This window comes from Mustela nivalis (genome assembly GCF_964662115.1).
Source record: "Mustela nivalis genome assembly, chromosome: 4".
Classification (NCBI taxonomy): Eukaryota; Metazoa; Chordata; class Mammalia; order Carnivora; family Mustelidae; genus Mustela; species Mustela nivalis.
The window spans coordinates 17739029-17756656 of record NC_139023.1 but is presented as its reverse complement, the minus strand read 5'-3'; the positions used below and the strand labels follow the sequence as shown (position 1 = coordinate 17756656).

Here is a 17628-nt window from a genome sequence, read left to right as displayed (position 1 = left end):
CAGTTTTGTAGGACCTGCAGATCCCTTGGTGATCAGAAGAGTTAAAACAACTCATTCTCTTGGAATGTATTTTCTAGTTGGGGGATACAGACAATCAACAAGCAATATTAACAAAATATATAGAGTAGACAAGTACTGATGAGAAAAGTAATGCAGGAAAAGTAATAGAAAAAAAAAAAAGAATAGGGAAAAGGTGTTTGAAATTTTAAATATGGTGACTCAGAAGGACCCTCTGTGAAAAGGTGACATCTCAGTGAGGGACTGAAGGAAGGTAGCTGGTAAGCCATGCAGCTATCTTTTGGAAGAATATTCCAGGCCGAAGGAACATCAAAGACAAATCCTTTGAGACTGGAACATCTTTGGCATATTCAAAGAATGGAGCAGGCCCACTAGGTGGGATGAACTGAGTGAAGGGGTGGATAGGAAACCATGTCACAGATATGCAGAAGTTAGAATGCCTTGTAGACCCTTGAAAGATTTAGGTTTTTACTCTTTTTCTTTTTTTATTAACATTTAATGTATTATTTGTTTCAGGGATACAGAACTGTGATTCATCAGTCTTATGTAATACCCAATACTAGTTAAAACACATACCCTCCTCAATGTCCATCACCCAGCAACCCTATCCACCCTCCCCCATGCTCAATCAACCTCAATCATCCCTCAGTTTGTTTCCCAAAATTAATAGTCTCTTAGGGTTTGTCTTCCTCTCCGGTTTCCTCTTGTTTCTTTTTTTCTCTCTTCCCCTATGATCCTAAGTCAATCAGAGAAAGACAATTACCATATTATCTCACTGATATGTAGAATTTAAAGAACAAGGCAGAGGATCATAGGGGAAGAGTATTTTTTTACTTTCATTGAAGTGGAAAACATCGGACGGCTTTCATCAATGAGTCACAGAATCTGAATTATATTTGAAAAGAATTTCTCTATCTTGTTGAATATAGAGGGAATATACAGGGAACGAGGGTCAAAATCGGAAGATCAGTTAGGAGGCTATTTAAAAAAGGGCCGGCTCCAACCAATTTGGTGTAGTTGAGGTGATGAGCAGCAGGGCCTCCAAGATTTCCTGATGGATTTTTGTGAGACAGAAGAATCAATATGACTTCTAAGTTTGGGGCAAGAATACTTCAAAGAATGAAGTTGTTATTTACCGAAATGGGAAAACAGAGGGAAGAGAAGTTTTTTGGGACAGTGGAGAGAGAAACAGGATATGATAAGGGGCTCAGTTTTGGACATGTAATATCTGATAACTTTTCAAACATCCAGTGGAGATTAATGGATGCAGAGCTCTACTGACATAGAGAATTCAGCTCTAAGGCTAAGTTCTAGGCAGAGTATCTAGAACTTTTGAGTACCATCACTCAAAAGCAAGTATTTCTTAAGCATTTTTGTGTGTCAAGCCCAGTACTAGGTGCTGGGATATAACAGTAATAAGATATAAAATTAATAAGGCACATAATGGTATATAGTACATATTATAGGTGATTGAGTAATATGGTACTTAGAAATGTAGAACTTTAGAAATAAAAATATTTATCACATTGTTACAATAATATCTAAGAGTTTTATTCAATGACCATCTTCTCGAAGGCGCTTGTTTGTTGGTTTGGTTTGGTTTGGTTTGGTTTTTCTCATGGCGTGGTCTCCTGGAAGTTCTGTTATGGCGCACTGTTATAAAGAGGGCTATTCTCAAAACTCTTTTCGGGATTTAATATCCATTGTTCTTTTTCTTTCATCTTATTTATGAAATTCAAGTGGTGAGTTGTATTTGAAGGGTGCCACTATCTCAGGATAGTATACACAAGGTGGTTGGTGTTGATGTTTTCTGAGCTAGACAGTGAGACCTGAAAAGTGAATTAATCACTAGACTTTCTTGTTCTGTCTTTGAGTGTAATGTACTTTTTGTACTGATGTTTTGACATCTGGTATTCTTCTCTTAATGACTCTGCATGGGGTTTTTGAAGGACTTAGGAAGACACTGAGTAAAAGTAAATACATTTCTAATAATGTAACTACCCAGACAAAGGCAGGAGTTTTTTTGGTTTCTTCTTTCTTTTCTTTTCTCTCTCTCTCTCTCTCTTTTTGTTAGTGTTTTAGGTCTTTAGGATACATTTGAGAATGTATTATACCTGCCATTTTTCCCATTACAGAAGACTGCTGTGCTGAACATTGGTGCTTGTTACTCAATCACAGCATCTTTCCTTTGAGTCAAAGAAGAGAGCAAATAGCCCTCTGTTCAGGGAGCTAGGTAGCTCTAACCACTCTCCACTCTCAAACAGTAAAAGTAATTTATGCTATCTGAGACCCAACACTACTTGGTAGTGTCCCCTGGAGAACAAAGCAGTTACAGCAAAATTTCATGTAGTTTTCTTTCATGATTTGAGCTCCTTCCGGGAAATATATCTAGAGTTATGCAGGAATATTTCAGAACTGTTTCACTGACAGTGTTCTAGCAGAGTTCTTTATCAAATAACTGTGAAGTCTTATCTGGCGACCTGAGAAGGGCTGTGATTTAGGTTATAGCATAGTGACTGGCTTGGGAGAATTTCCATATTCAAAATAATCTTTGTATGAGGTTTGTATATAACAGAAAACTATGAAGTTTGAATAAAAACAAACAACACCAGAAAACCTGGTTATTTAGTATTTTTGAAGTGAGCCAGCAGTGTGGAAGTCACTATACTTAGTGACTTCCATCTTAAAATAAAAATTGGTGTGTATGATCTACACAGTTGAAAAAGATGTTAATTAGAAACGTATCGCTTTGTTTTCAACAAAAAAATTCCCCATGCTGATACCACACTTTAACTACTTCAGTATATATCCATAAATATCAATATCATTGTTTTTTTGTTTTTTAAAAATTTTGTATATGTGGCATTATACTGTATAAGATTCTTTTGTCACTTGCATTTTTATTTTATTATTTTTTTATTTTTAAAAAATTTTATTTTTTTTTATTTATTTGACAGAGAGAGGGAGATCACAAGTAGGCAGAGAGGCAGGCAGAGAGCCCAATGTGGGCCTTAGGTTTTGAGAAGTATCCATGTTTGTGACTATAAATTTAGAACACTGATTTTCTATTATACTTCAAAATATCATTTCTATAAATCAACTATTACTTATTTGTTCCCCTACTTATGGAAATTAGGTCTTCAGGGCTTTTTAAACAACTACAAAGAAAAGAAGCGTTGATGGTCATAGACAATTTCTCAACTCTGCTCCAACATCTTGGCATTCTGATATGTTGGGCCACCCTAAAATTTTAATGCTTCACAGAAGTGGTTTTGGGTGAAGGCAAGTTACCATGGAGAGGGAATAGAGTTTGGAATCTTAGAAGGACAGAAATGAGATAGTACACAGAGCAAGGAACATGAAAGGAATGGATCCCACAGGACTATTTTAATAGAGCCCCCCCAAAAATGTAGTTTTAGTACAGAAGCTTTTTATGAACTTCTTTTTCTTAGCCCTGTTTTATGCTGCTACTGGAGATAGTAATATTGAATGCTTATTTTCCATCTGTATATAACAGGCTCTTTTCATGCAAAACCCTTTAAGGATCAAACTTCTTGATCTCCTTAAGCCATTCAATATGAATATAAATCCAGTGAATATCCTCATTCTTTTAGATCTTCCACTAAATAAATGGTATGTGCATGTGGCTGTTCATCAGAATTAACTGAGAATCTTTACAAAAATGCATACTTTTATGAACTCAAGCTTGGAAATCTTGATAAAGAGCTTAAATGGCAGAAGAATTGTATCTCTTTTTTTTTTTTTTTTTTTATTAAAAAGTCCCTTGGTGATTTAGAAAGCATTTCAGTTGAAACACCACTTCCCTAAGTGTATAACTTAGTTTTTTTGTTTTGTTTTGTTTTTTTTAAAAGATTTTATTTATTTATTTGACAGAGAGAGATCACAGTTAGGCAGAGAGGCAGGCAGAGAGAGAGAGAGAGGGAAGCAGGCTCCCTGCTGAGCAGAGAGCCCGATGTGGGACTCGATCTCAGGACCCTGAGATCATGACCTGAGCCGAAGGCAGCAGCTTAACCCACTGAGCCACCCAGGCACCCTATAACTTAGTTTTTTAAATAGAGTATTCTGTAGTGGGGGTGTTTAAAAAAAAAACAAAACTATAAAAGTGATACGAGTTGAAAAAATACAGCTTTTCCCTGAAATCATAAGCCAGAGTTATGTTGACTTGCTTCAACTATTTGTATCCTGAAAATACATGTGACCAAGAGGAGTGCAAACACTATTGTCATCCCTGAATATCAAACTGATTGACACCTCACAGAGAATATTAAATGCTTTACCTGTGAACTAGGAAACCCGAATAATTAAGTTATCTTATTCACTGTGTGTGCCTAGTACATTATGAAACCGTGCATCATGAATCCAGGTCCTCGTACGACTTCATGATTTGTTATGCATAAATTGCAACTTACGGCTTTTCTGTTGTCTTTCCAGCACAGTGATGCGGTCCATGACCTTCTTCTGGATGTGATCACGTGGGTTGGAATTTTGCTGTCCCTTGTTTGTCTCCTGATTTGCATCTTCACATTTTGCTTTTTCCGCGGGCTCCAGAGTGACCGCAATACCATCCACAAGAACCTCTGCATCAGCCTTTTTGTAGCTGAACTTCTCTTCCTGATCGGGATCAACCGAACTGACCAACCCGTAAGCAACCTACGCTGATATTAGGAAAGAATGTCTCCATTTTTCCAGCTTTCCAGTACTCAAAATATTCTTGTTTGAATGGAACCTCTCTTCCAGTTGTCTGCGATAGTTATAAATGTTCAGATCTGATATAAATTTTCAGTTATAGATTTTCAGAAAATCTAAATTTTCAGTTTATTCAAATTATCAGCTCTACCCCCCGCCTTTTTACTCCATTGTTGTAAAAAAGCAACAGATGTTAGGGCGTATGCCTACATTTCTTGAGAAATTCTGTTCATAACCTTGCCTTTCTCAAGAATTAGGTCTCCTCCTTAGTTTGTGTGTGTTTGTTTTGTTTTGCTTCTTTATTTTTTAATATTTTATTTATTTATTTGAGAGAGAGAGAGTGCACACAGCAGAGGGAGCGGGAGAAGGAGGCTCCCCACTGAGCAGGGAACCCAATGCAGGGCTCTATTGCAGAAGCCTGCGATCATGACTGAGCCAAAGGCAGATGCTTAACCAACTGACACCCAGGTGTCCCATGTTTTGCTTTGTTCTTATCAGAGTAGAATATGGGTGAAATTTCTGTAAAATCATTTGGGGAATAGAAGAGTATCTTTTCTAATAGATATAATTGTTATTTTTCAAAGTTTATCACAAACTTTTTTTAAAGTTTATTTTTTTTTAAGTAATCTCTATACCCAAAGTGGGGCTCAAACCCACGACCCCAAGATCAAGAGTTGCAGGCTTTTCTGAATTAGCAAGGTAGGCGGCCGTATCATATACTTTAAAACAAAACAAAACAAAAAAAAGTTTATATCATATTTAAAACTTCATGCCTAAAATGAGTTTTTCTAATAGACATATTTGGAAAATAGTTCAGACTATAGGACATTTCAGAATTTATGAACTCTTCCCAAATTTTGTTTGACACATTGTATTTGTATAAGTCCTATTGACATCTTTAATGTCAGCTTTATACTTTATTCCAAACTGTATTTAGTCATGTGAGAAAATAAGGAAGAGGAGCAAAGGAAGGTAGTAGGGAAAGAAAGGGGGGAAAAGGAATAGCATTAGCCAACGTTTGGTAAAACCAAACAGAAAATACAAATAACAGTATCTAATTACTCAACAGACTATGCCTACTTATACTTTTTGTGAGGCCCATTCTATTTACTTACGATTCACAGTACATTTGGTCTCATGATCAAAACTGTAATTGAAAAGAAAACTTAACGTTTTTTAGAAGATGTGTCGGCATAGTAAATAATTCATTCACTTAATGCTGTTCTCTGGTATGTGTCCATAAGTACGGAGTACTTTTCAATAAAAATGCAGTTGGATTCATGTTGGTGATTACACATTCATGATTAATGGCTGTAAAGGGTACAATTATGGTGATTATACTTTTAATTGGTTATCATATACAAATGTGACAGCTTTTTCCATAAATGCATACATATGAATAAGCAATCAAAGAGTACTTTTCTTTTCCCAAAAAAGTAAAATCTTCTGATAACAAAAATTAATAGTTGAGGTTCTAACTCTAAAAAGCAAGGAATGGAAAACTGTGTTATTTTCCAAGAAGGAATCATTTCATTCTCTTGTTAACCTGCAATTCAAATGTTGTGTGATTTCTTTTCATTTAGAAACCTTATTCTTTTGTTTCCTGATGTACATATGGTATGATAAACCTCACCACATGTTGTATACTGTACAAAACTAACTTACGACAAGTAGCATAGAAAGCAAAGATTAATATGAAAAGTTGGAGTAGAGCATGTCTTAGCTCAGTTTCTTGTTCCTGAATAGGTGTTCTCTTCCTGACTCTTAGGTGGTGATTAGGCTGTGCTTTCCCTCTAGTCTGCTGATAGGGGACGTCCTCATCTCCCGTCAATGTCATCTCTCTGATGCAATGAAACTGACCTGCCCTTTGTCTCTTTCTCAAAGATCATATACTCATCATTGAATCCCTTATAATCTGATAATGTCTATACGTTTTTTGCCCTTTTCTAGTAGGAGATATATATTTCAGTTAGGATTTTTTTCTTTCTTAAGACGTATTTATTTATTTGAGAGAGAGAAAGAGAAAAGAGGGGGGCAGGTAGAGGAAGAGGGAGAGAAAATCCCAAGCCGACTCCATGGTTAGCGTGGAGCCCCACCAGACTGATCCCATGACCGTCAAGACCACGACCTGAGCCGAAACCAAGAGTCAGAGGCCTAAATGACTGCTCCACCCATGCACCCTTAGGATTTCTTAAATAAAAAATAAAGACCTCCACTTCCCCAAGGAGTGAAAATTTCAGAACTGACATAAGATAATCAGTACATGTTCAGATGAAACTTGCAGTGCCTTAGAGAATATGCCAAAATAAGGACCAGCTGTCTTTTTTCACCAAGCTTGTCCAGCCCAACATTTCTTACAATAAAGGAAAATGAGAGAAAGAAAGCACTCTGGACATTTTATTTTATTTTATTTTAACCAGACCTGCTTTTACACTTTGCAGCATGAACTTCCCAATGTCACTTTAAATCCTTCCTGAAACCAGGCAGAAAAGAAATAAACCAGCAAATAATAATAGCAAAGTAATGATTCCATCACAAAATTACTGTAATTATTATACTTTTTAACTTTAAGAGCTTTTATTCTCCTTGGTTTTAATGTTCCTTTTTCATTTACAATTAGAGGACTTAGTGATAGAATACACATGATCATGGCCAAGAAAAATAATGCATGAGATGTTGTTTTTAAAATTTAGACTAATCTCAGTAATAATTATCAATAATAGGCTTTTATTAGATGTTTTTTCCTAAATTATTTAATAGTATTTCTTTATAATCATCCTATGCTGTCATCTGTAAGCCATTATTACAAAAAATGTTAAATGTGGTTATGAAGGATCAGTTCTATTTCGGTTTTAACATCGGAATTTTAAGAATCTTGTCTAGATTATTCTTCTGCAGACCTCTTGTGTGACCGCAGTGTTGCTAACTGTTTATTTTGACGTTATGGTAGATTTTGTTCCGTCCTTACTCGAGCGCTTTGTTCCCTTCCCTAGATTGCCTGTGCCGTTTTCGCTGCCCTCTTACATTTCTTCTTCCTGGCCGCCTTCACCTGGATGTTCCTGGAGGGAGTGCAGCTCTACATCATGCTGGTGGAGGTTTTCGAGAGCGAGCACTCACGGAGGAAATACTTCTACCTGGTGGGCTACGGGATGCCCGCGCTCATCGTGGCTGTGTCAGCAGCGGTAGACTACAGGAGTTACGGCACAGATAAAGTGTGAGTTTATCATTTCTTTCCTTTTTTCCCCCCCTCTCTTTGGAAATCTAGTTGAAATACATGCTTTGGATTTTCTTGGAAGCTAACGTCTCTGTACCACCTCACAGCAATAAATGATAAAACTGGAGAAGCAAATGAGGATAATTCAATTCAAGGTTGTACTTTTGTTATGATACAGAGAGAGAGAAAAAAAAAAAAACCCGAGATTCAGTAGGATGCTGTTTAAAACAGCTTAATTTTCCCACAGCTACATCAGAGCCTTGAGTAATTATATGAAGATGAACGCTTTAATATCTTTCAGGGCACTGGGACATTTGTCAAATGAAGAACTAGCTATGTCAGAAGATGTGTATTCAGAGGACAGCATAGTCCCTGATATTAATGGCTTCTCTTCTTCCTGACCTGTCAGTACTAGTCACTGGATAGAAATTTATGTCATTAACAGAAAGAGAAACAATAGGAGCAGGGGCAGCTTGTTATTCTTCCCCCCCTTTTTTTTTCCCCAGGTGGGTATTGGGTTGTAGTGATGAATGTTATTTTCAGTATACACTCAAATTGGTGAGACATACTTGTCCTGGAAAGGAATTCAGTGAAAAATATGTTGTAATTGACATCAGTGTAATAGTTGGCATCCTGAGAATGAATGAAAGTTTCAAAAGAAAAATCAGAAAGAAGACCAAGAGAGAGCTCCAATGAATACCCTCATGTAGGACATAGTTTGATGTCGGAAAATAAAAATAGAGACAAAAGCCTTAAATGAGGCTCAGTAGGTTAAAGCCTCTGCCTTCGGCTCAGGTCATGATCCCAGGGTCCTGGGATCGAGCCCCGCATTGGACTTTCTGCTCAGCAGGGAGCCTGCTTCCCCCTCTCTCTCTCTTCCTGCCTCTCTGCCTACTTGTGATCTCTGTCTGTCAAAGAAATAAATAAAATCTTAAAAAAAAAAAAAAAAGCCTTAAACGAGAATGAGAGCCTTTAAAAGAACTTTAAAAGAGAATGAGAAGATCATTTCAAGATGGTATTTCAGAACACCAGCTGGGGTGTTCTATAGCAAAGATAATTCCAGAGGATAAGCACGGAGGAAAAATTATTTGTCCTTTGCAACAATTATTTTGACAATGCTGGAAGCAGAAGCCAGACTGGAAGGTTTGAAGAGATATGTCAATAGCAAGAAAGTAGAGTCTTAAGAGTATTACCTGGAGCCTGAAAATGTTTGAGAAATAGTAAAAGATTAACTTGTGGTTACAAAAATGAAGAAGATTTTTTCACAATGAAGTCCAAAGAATGTCTCGGGGGTGGGAAAAATGCATTTCATAGAAGGAGATTAATAGAGGGAACATGTGTATGCCTTATTTGTATTTAATATATAGAGAGGCTGAATGAAAGGGAAGGTTCTAGAGGGATAGAAAAGCATAAGATTATACATAAGATTAACAAAACCTTGATTTAATACAGGAGTTGGCTTTGCAATACACCTCATCCAAGTCATTAATTTTACAAATGAAAATAATCAAGGACCAGGTAAATTAATTGCCTTGCCCATGGTTATAGAGCTAGATAGTGGCAAATGTGTGATAAAAAAGATCAGTTTCATTTCCACTAGACTAGGAATGTTTTTGGAAAAGTAAAATGACCCCTCTCTTCTAAGATGAGTGTGAAGGAAAGAACAGATAAGATGAATTTCAACGTGGAACAACTTTCCCATCAAGTAGAAGAAGCGGACTTGCTCAGTGAACAGGTGAGGTCACGTTGGGAGGACAGGAAATTTGAAAAGTCTTGAAATAAGCACTATGGAAAATGGGCTAAGGAGCCAATTAAACATTAATAAAAAGATTTCCAAGCAGCACTGAAGGCTCAGATGAGGTTAGATAACATCAATTTGTACAGAAGTTAATAAGCCAAATTTCATGACTTTCCACCAGCCATCAGCAGCCTGAATATGCCGGCACTCAAGCAGCTCACTTCCCCTGAGAGAGGATTCGGGAGGAGGGAAGACAAGCAGAAGCATTACTGGGAACATAAAGTAGAATCTGTGTCAGGTCAAAGGCCGCGACAATACAATTGAAAGAAGACCATCTCACTTCTGTTGAATTTTTCTCTCTTGAGCGCAAGAAAGGCTGTAAAAGGCTATTTGTCTAAACGTAACTAATAGTAATTGTTTCCTAATCCAACCTTTATGAAATGTGGTCAAATCGGAGTTCATTTTGTGGATCCCAGTGCCAACTATGGAACAAATTGGGATTAGATAAATTTAGATTAGATAAAAGCATTAAAAGAGCTTGCCTCCAAAGACCTCTTAGGTGAAGGGAAATTAGGTAGGTCAGATTTTTAAAAAAATAACACCTGTATTGATAAAATTCACGTACCATAAAATTTACTCTTTTAAAGTGTATGCTGCTGTAGTTTTTAGTACATTCACAGTGTTCACACATCACCACCATCTCATTTTAAAATATTTTTATCCCTTAAACAGAAACCCATGAGCCATCATTCTCCTTAGGTCATAGGATTTTACATTTTAATTAGCATATCCCCTCTAAGATATTAAAATTGAATGATATAGTTTTTTGTGACCTGCTAATATTCAAATATTGTTCTTAGGTCATTTCATTTTGCTCTCTATCAGTCCCTGAATTGCTTCTACTTTTATGTGTTTCATTTCTTTTCAGATATTTGCAAATTTTCCTGTCACTAAACTGACTCAAACTTGTTTGCTTTGTGTTTTAATCATTTATTTTGAAACAGATGTCACTTCCTTGGTAGTATGAATCTATCTTGCCTTAAAATCAATAATATGTAAGTCTCTTGTGACTGTTCAAGCTTTGACCATCCTTGCTTTAATTTCCTGCACCATAACTGGAAACTCTCATTTACTGACATTATTACTGTGTGGGAAGAGAGGCTAATTTACTTCCCAAGCACTGATTTAAAATAAGCCTTCATAATAGTTCAGTTCCACAATTATGATTTTTCCCAACACAAAGAGCAGCAAAGCCGATATAGAGAAAAGGAAGGAGCAACGAAAGAGGGAGAGAAAAGAATATGGAAAATTGCTTTAAAATTCTATCTCAGGCAGGCACAAAGTGTTTAGTGTCTCATTTGTACATTTTAAATAAATCGTCCGCAGAGAAACCTTCCAGAATACATGGAAAAATTGTTTAACTTCTACCAGTTGGGAATGCATCCAATCCAGGGTCTATTTTGCCCATTGAAGAAGCAGGTGTGGAAAAAGAAACATTACTCAGGCATTTGCATTTACTTGAGAAGCTGAAATGAACAGATCATGTTTTCTATCAGGAGTTTCATCAAGATAGCTTCTCAAAGAAAAATATAAACAGTGAATTTTTCCACAACTCGAAGGATCTCTGCATATAGAATTATATATCTTGTTTCTTATTATCAAATCTTTGTTGGTCCAGTTTCTATTAGTATTGTCAACTGCTCTTATTTGACCTTCAGATGCCATTCCTGACTCCCTGTTCATCTCATGACTTTTTCTCATGTAAATCTATCTCAAATTGTTTTTTGTTTGCCAGTGTTAACCTTCTTCTTTTTTTTTAAAACAGATATGTAAGTCTTTTTTTTTTTTAAGATTTTATTTATTTATTTGACAGACAGAGATCGCAAGTAGGCAGAGAGGAAAGCAGAGAGAGAGGAGGAAGCAGGCACCCTGCCGAGCAGAGAGCTTGATGTGGGGCTCGATCCCAGGACCCTGGGATCATGACCTGAGCCGAAGGCAGAGGCGCCCCTACATTCATCTTTTTAAATACAAATATATAAAGTCCACAATCTTAAATAAACTGGAACTAACCAGAATGCAGACACATATTTTCAGCTCTTTTCTGTAAATTCTTATTAAGCTCAACACAATGAATTTTTATGTAAAGTCCACAATCTTAAATAAACTGGAACTAACCAGAATGCAGACACATATTTTCAGCTCTTTTCTGTAAATTCTTATTAAGCTCAATACAATGAATTTTTATGTCTTAGAAATCTATTTCACTTATATTTGGAACTTTGTCATTATTAAATTTTTACTTCAGTTTCAACCACTTAAGAGTACCTCTAGAATAAAGCCATTGAATATATATTATAGTACTCCAAATAATTATAAACATTCTTCCCTTTTCTCTCCTCTTAATATATTTAATTATATTTTATTATACCAACAATGAGGTCTTATTGCTGAAACCTTTAACAATAGTGATAATAATAGCTTACAATTCTAAAAAGTAGAGAATCATATCCGTGGTAGTATGAGATAAAATTAGAAATAAAATTAGTTTTATAGGTTAAATAACTTATTTTGATACAGATAGTGGTAACCATCATATTCCATCTGGCTGATGGATTATGATGTGTTTTTCTATGAAATTTTAGGGTTGTTGAACTGATTATTATGTACAAAACTCATACACACAAAGCACACATAATTTGATTTTGAGAAGTTGCTTAGTTTGCCATCAATTTGCAATCCTTGTAAGAGAATGTATTATTATTTTCAGATGTTGTTTAATCAAATCTTTTTATCTGTACTGACATTATCTCGAGAATGTATTTAGAATTACATTTAGTCACAATAATTGGACATTTAAAAAATTAGATTAGAAGACCAGTACAATCATTTAATAAAAGAAAAAGAAAAAGCTTTCAGCTAGTGGACCACAGTTCTAAATTGCACTGTTAACAATGGGCATTTATTCAATTTTACCTCTGTTTTTGTATATTCCCTTAGTCTCTCTTTTACTCTTATTCACATGCACATTCAGTGAAGCCATTCAGTAAATGATACTGTCAGAAGATAAAAGCTGGCATTGACTTAACAAAATTTAAACATGGCTGATTTAGAAATTCTATGCTAGGTACTTTCATTTTATGACCTGAAACTAATTAGTTCATGTAAACTTTAATTACCTCACTATTCCCAAAAAAAGTGCAAACCATTTTAACAGTTAATTTTTATTTAAAGAGAAAATCACATTTATACTTCATACCACTTCCCTTATAATCCAAGCATACAATGGAAAAAAGAATGGTTAATGTGATGGGTAAATTGAAAAGATTAGGAGCCAGTTCCAGGAGAAGGGAGGGCTCTGGAAAAGGATGAAGCCCAGGGATAGCCCAAGACTTAAAATACAGGCTTGAAACTTTGTAAGGGGTTTCCAAAAGATGTCAATTAGGTCATAAACATTTATAATGAATCAGAACATCCTTGAGTACTGGAAGCATAACCGAGGTCTTAAAAGTAATTGAAATCAAATTTTATGATCTGAAAATAATTATAAATCATCTATTAAATCTTATATTTATCTCCCTAGCTCACTAGTTTAAGAACAACTCTAAAAGAGGCTGTGTCTCCTGTGCTAGTTAAAAGCAACCCCCCCATTTCTTATTTTCACTTCATTATTCAATCAGTGTAATTATTTGAGTAGAAAAGTGATTATTGATTTTTTAAAATGTCAGCTTATAGTATTATTCAAGAAGGAAGCTAGCCAAAGAACATTGAACTTGATGGGGGCACCTGGCCGGCTCAGTCAGTAGAGCATGGGATTCTTGATTTGGGGGCAATGAGTTTCTGCCCCACATCGGGGGTAGAGTTTACAAACAAACAAATCACATGAAACTTAGTAGTATCTGCAAGTTATATGCACAGCATGTCTACTTAATATGTTTCACAATTTCAAAGCACTTCAACCCACTCACAGGAGATTACATATTAATTTGGAGTAGTTCTCCAAGCATATTATTATATGTTGTAAAATATTCCCACTTGTAACATTTATTGACATGAAGCATACACCTTACTGAACATATTATTACCTTGATTTTGGGTTGGCCAGTGGGAAATAGGATAGCTAATGAAGAAGTATTTTTCATTCACATATATCAAGAAGATTATTCACCATGTGTGTGGGGAATACTGTGTGTCTATATGTTATTTTATTGAAGGCCAAGAGCATGATTTATGTGCATGTGTATTAGAGATTAATGGCTTGTTGTGTCTTCATTTCATCACCTGGGAACCCTATGATTGGGTGTAAAATTATCATAATACATAAGAATTGGGGGTTGAGCATAATCTTTTCTTTTGAGGAGTTGGCTATACCAAAACTACTGAAGAGAACATCTGGATTGCTGTCCTGTTATGTACAGAATGTGATTAAATTTTGGCCCTGAAGTCGAATGTTGGTCTTAAGTTCTTAGAAATATGATAACTTCCACATATAGAGTTGTATCAAGTTATATCATAACTCTATCCACTAGAAGATTATAATAAAAAAAGACAGATACTAACATATGTTGATGAAGATGTGTATGAATTAAAATCCGCACATATTGCTACTGGCAATGTAAAATTGTGTAGCTAGCTATTTTGGGAAACAGTTTGACAGATCTTCAAGATGCTAACCATAGTTATTACATGACCCAGTAATTCCACTTCTAGGTATTTACCCAAGAAAAATGAAAATCTAGGTTCGTTCAAAAACTTGTATATGCATGTTATTATGTCCAACATTTGATGAAAAGATATAAACAAAATGCATTCTGTATGATAGATTATTTAGAAATGAAAATGAAGCATTGATGTGTGCTACAAGATGATCACATTATAAAAACGTCCTGTTAAATGAAAGAATCCAGTCATAAAAGACTGTGCATTGTATGATCCCATTTATATAAAACATCCAGAACAGGCAAACCTTTAGAGAGAAAATTATAGTTGTTGTTAGGACTGGGAAAGAGTTAGGGAAGCCACTGGGAGTGAATTTGATAGACACAGTGAGGAGTGACTCTTGGTGGGTACAAGGTTTTGTTTCGGCACCATGAAAATATTCTCAAATTAGGTTACAGTGATAATTTTGCAACGTTTAAATAGACTCAAAAACATTGAATTGTATATTTAAATGGATGATTTATAATATATATTATATTACAATAAAGCTGCTTAAAAATACTAAAATTTTTACTAACTTATGAAGAGATGACTTTATGTTTTAAAAAATTGAATACTTTTGCTTGAGACATGTTTCAACAATGTATGCTTTCTGTACGGCACATAAATTTCTCATCTACTCATTGAGAATTTATGAGTGTCAACAAAAATAGAACTTTTATTTATTCTATAACTCTAATCTTTGTTTTCTTTGAGAGACACATAATAGCGCCAAGGACTTTGGAGTCAGGTAAAGGAGGATAAAATTTGGCTCAACTAATTATTAGTCATATGGCTATGGGCAAGTTACTTAGTATTCCAGAGTTTCCTTTTCCAATCTACAAAGTGGCAGTTATTATGTAAATACTTTGCAAAACCATTACAAAGTTTGAGACTATGTGTTTTTGTATATATGAGTAAATACATAGTTACGTGTATCTCTGTGTGCATATATATGTATATATATTTAAGAAAGCATATATGTAAAGTATCTGGTATATATATATGCATGTATTAAATTAGAACTATTATTATTACTGGTTAATCTTATTTGGCTGATCCAAACTAAGAAATACAAACTTTATGATTAGCAACATTAGTTGTAAAATAAATTTTATTAAAAGCATCCATTTATAGAGTAGTGATTATAATTCTTATGCTGCTGCCCCAATTAATTTAAGCAATGTGGGATTTACTCCAACATTTAGTACTAATAAATTAAAAGAGATAGTGCTCTTCTAACCTTTGTGGTTCACCATAAAAATGTAAGATGTATTTGCTAAAGAAATAATGAAAAACTTATTTTTTAAAAAATAACATATTAGGGACATTAAGACAACATAACCTACATTTTTTTTAACATAACCTGCATTTTATGTATGAGATCTAGTTTTGAATTCTAAGATCCAAACTGTAGCTGAACCACCAATGCTAGTCTTGACTACCACTGGTCACACTCCATTCCTGCATCGCTCTTCCAATATTTTTCCAGTTCATGTACCTGCTTGCAAAGTATTTCAAGATTAGATGCATGAGTGTACTGTGACGAATATGGCACTAAAAGAACCTAACAGACATATTACGCAGTAAGCTTAGAACTGGAATTACTAGGCTTGAAGTATATACTAGTCCCCTTTCCTCTTCTCCCCCCCCCTTTTTTTTTAAGATTTTATTTATTTATTTGACATACAGAGATTATAAGTAGGCAGAGAGGCAGGCAGAGAGAGAGGAGGAAGCAGGCTCCCTGCTGAGCAGAGAGCCCGATGTGGAGCTCGATCCCAGGACCCTGGGATCATGACCTGAGCCGAAGGCAGGGGCTTTAATCCACTGAGCCACCCAGGTGCCCCCATTCCTTTTTTTTTTTTTTTTTTTTTGCCCTAATTCTTTATTCCTTCTTTTCTCTCTCAATCTTCCCAGATATATGTAGTAGAAATATAAAGAGATCTGCATATGTTACAGAGAAAAAAAGATGATGTATTATACAAACTCTCATAAACAACCTGATATAATTAAGACTTGTAAATTTTATGGTCTAATAGTAGCCAAAGATTGTTTACTGACTACATTTAATACTCACCGAGGATGGTTCAGCCTACAATGTAGGGTCCTGTAGAAAATAAGCAAACACCATTGTTAGCTTATGTTATTTCACAAAACCGGTGAGTAGTCAGATGTCTACTTTGATAAGAGTGAATTAAACAGGCGACAAAAACACAATGTCCCAAAGCATTTTAATTGCACTATATTTAACATGCTAATTGGAATAAGAAACTACTCTCTGGTAATGTTACTGTCATCTAAAATCATTGTAAAACATAAGTTTTAGGTGACATTTATATATGTTGGGTAACTGGCTTTACCATTTTTCTAAATGCAGAATCATACATTGTTAAAATGATGAAAATAAAGTGGTGAGTAGTTTAAGAGTAGGAGAGAATAAGCTTTGGAAGTACGGTTTTCGGTTGTCCTGTTTTGAGAAATTAAGTTGTTTCATTATTTTATTTTTTTCTTTTCTGAGTAAACATGAAAGTGGTCCTTACTGGATTGGTAACAGACATATTTGAGGAACACTGATCCAGATATCAGCACGTTATTATTTAATTTACAATAATGTTTCTTAGATTTTGGAAGACAAAAACTCTGGAATCCTTATGAATTAGCACCATTTCTTTTGCATATTAAATCAGTAAGCTTGTATTATGTCATAAGGCTTCATCAAATATATAACAATATATGTTGCCTTTTACAATTTGAAAAAGAAAATGCTACAGAAATAATTTTTGTGACATCTTTGTGTTTAGGCAAGTGAGGAAAAAAAAGTTCAAGGTGTATGATATGTGACAGGTACTCCTATGGATTCCAAAATAGATCTGGTCTTTTAAGATTTTTCAGTATTATTTCAAATAAGCATGTAGTAACCTTAGGATATACTTGTTTTTCAACAGCAAGTCATCTCTTTTGTTACAGTACAGCTATAAACATACTTCATCAATTACATTCATATGACTGAATTTCATTTAAAAAAAAGAAATTGACATATCTTAAAGATTAACACAAATGGTCTATTAAAATTAATGATTTCACGAATTAAATGTTGCTTAGTGGATAAAGGCAATTATCAGATAAATTATATTCTCAATAGCAACTCTACTTGGCCATTTGCAAGCTGGACTTCATTGGACTTAGTATGATAAGTTGTTCCTCTAATATTTGTCTCCTCTTAATCAGCACATTTTCACTCTATCCAAGTGACATT

At 35.0% G+C, this 17628-nt stretch overlaps 1 protein-coding gene across 35 annotated transcripts in view; it reads left to right on the top strand.

The window, feature by feature from the left end:
* ADGRL3 (adhesion G protein-coupled receptor L3) overlaps nt 1–17628 on the top strand; it is an 820407-nt gene that overhangs the window by 703302 nt on the left and 99477 nt on the right. For all 35 annotated transcript variants that reach the window (XM_082727882.1, XM_082727890.1, XM_082727888.1 and 32 more), the window contains 2 exons: nt 4471–4680; nt 7719–7939. In XM_082727882.1, the coding sequence (XP_082584008.1) occupies nt 4471–4680; nt 7719–7939 (431 nt within the window). The remainder of the gene's footprint in view (nt 1–4470; nt 4681–7718; nt 7940–17628) is intronic.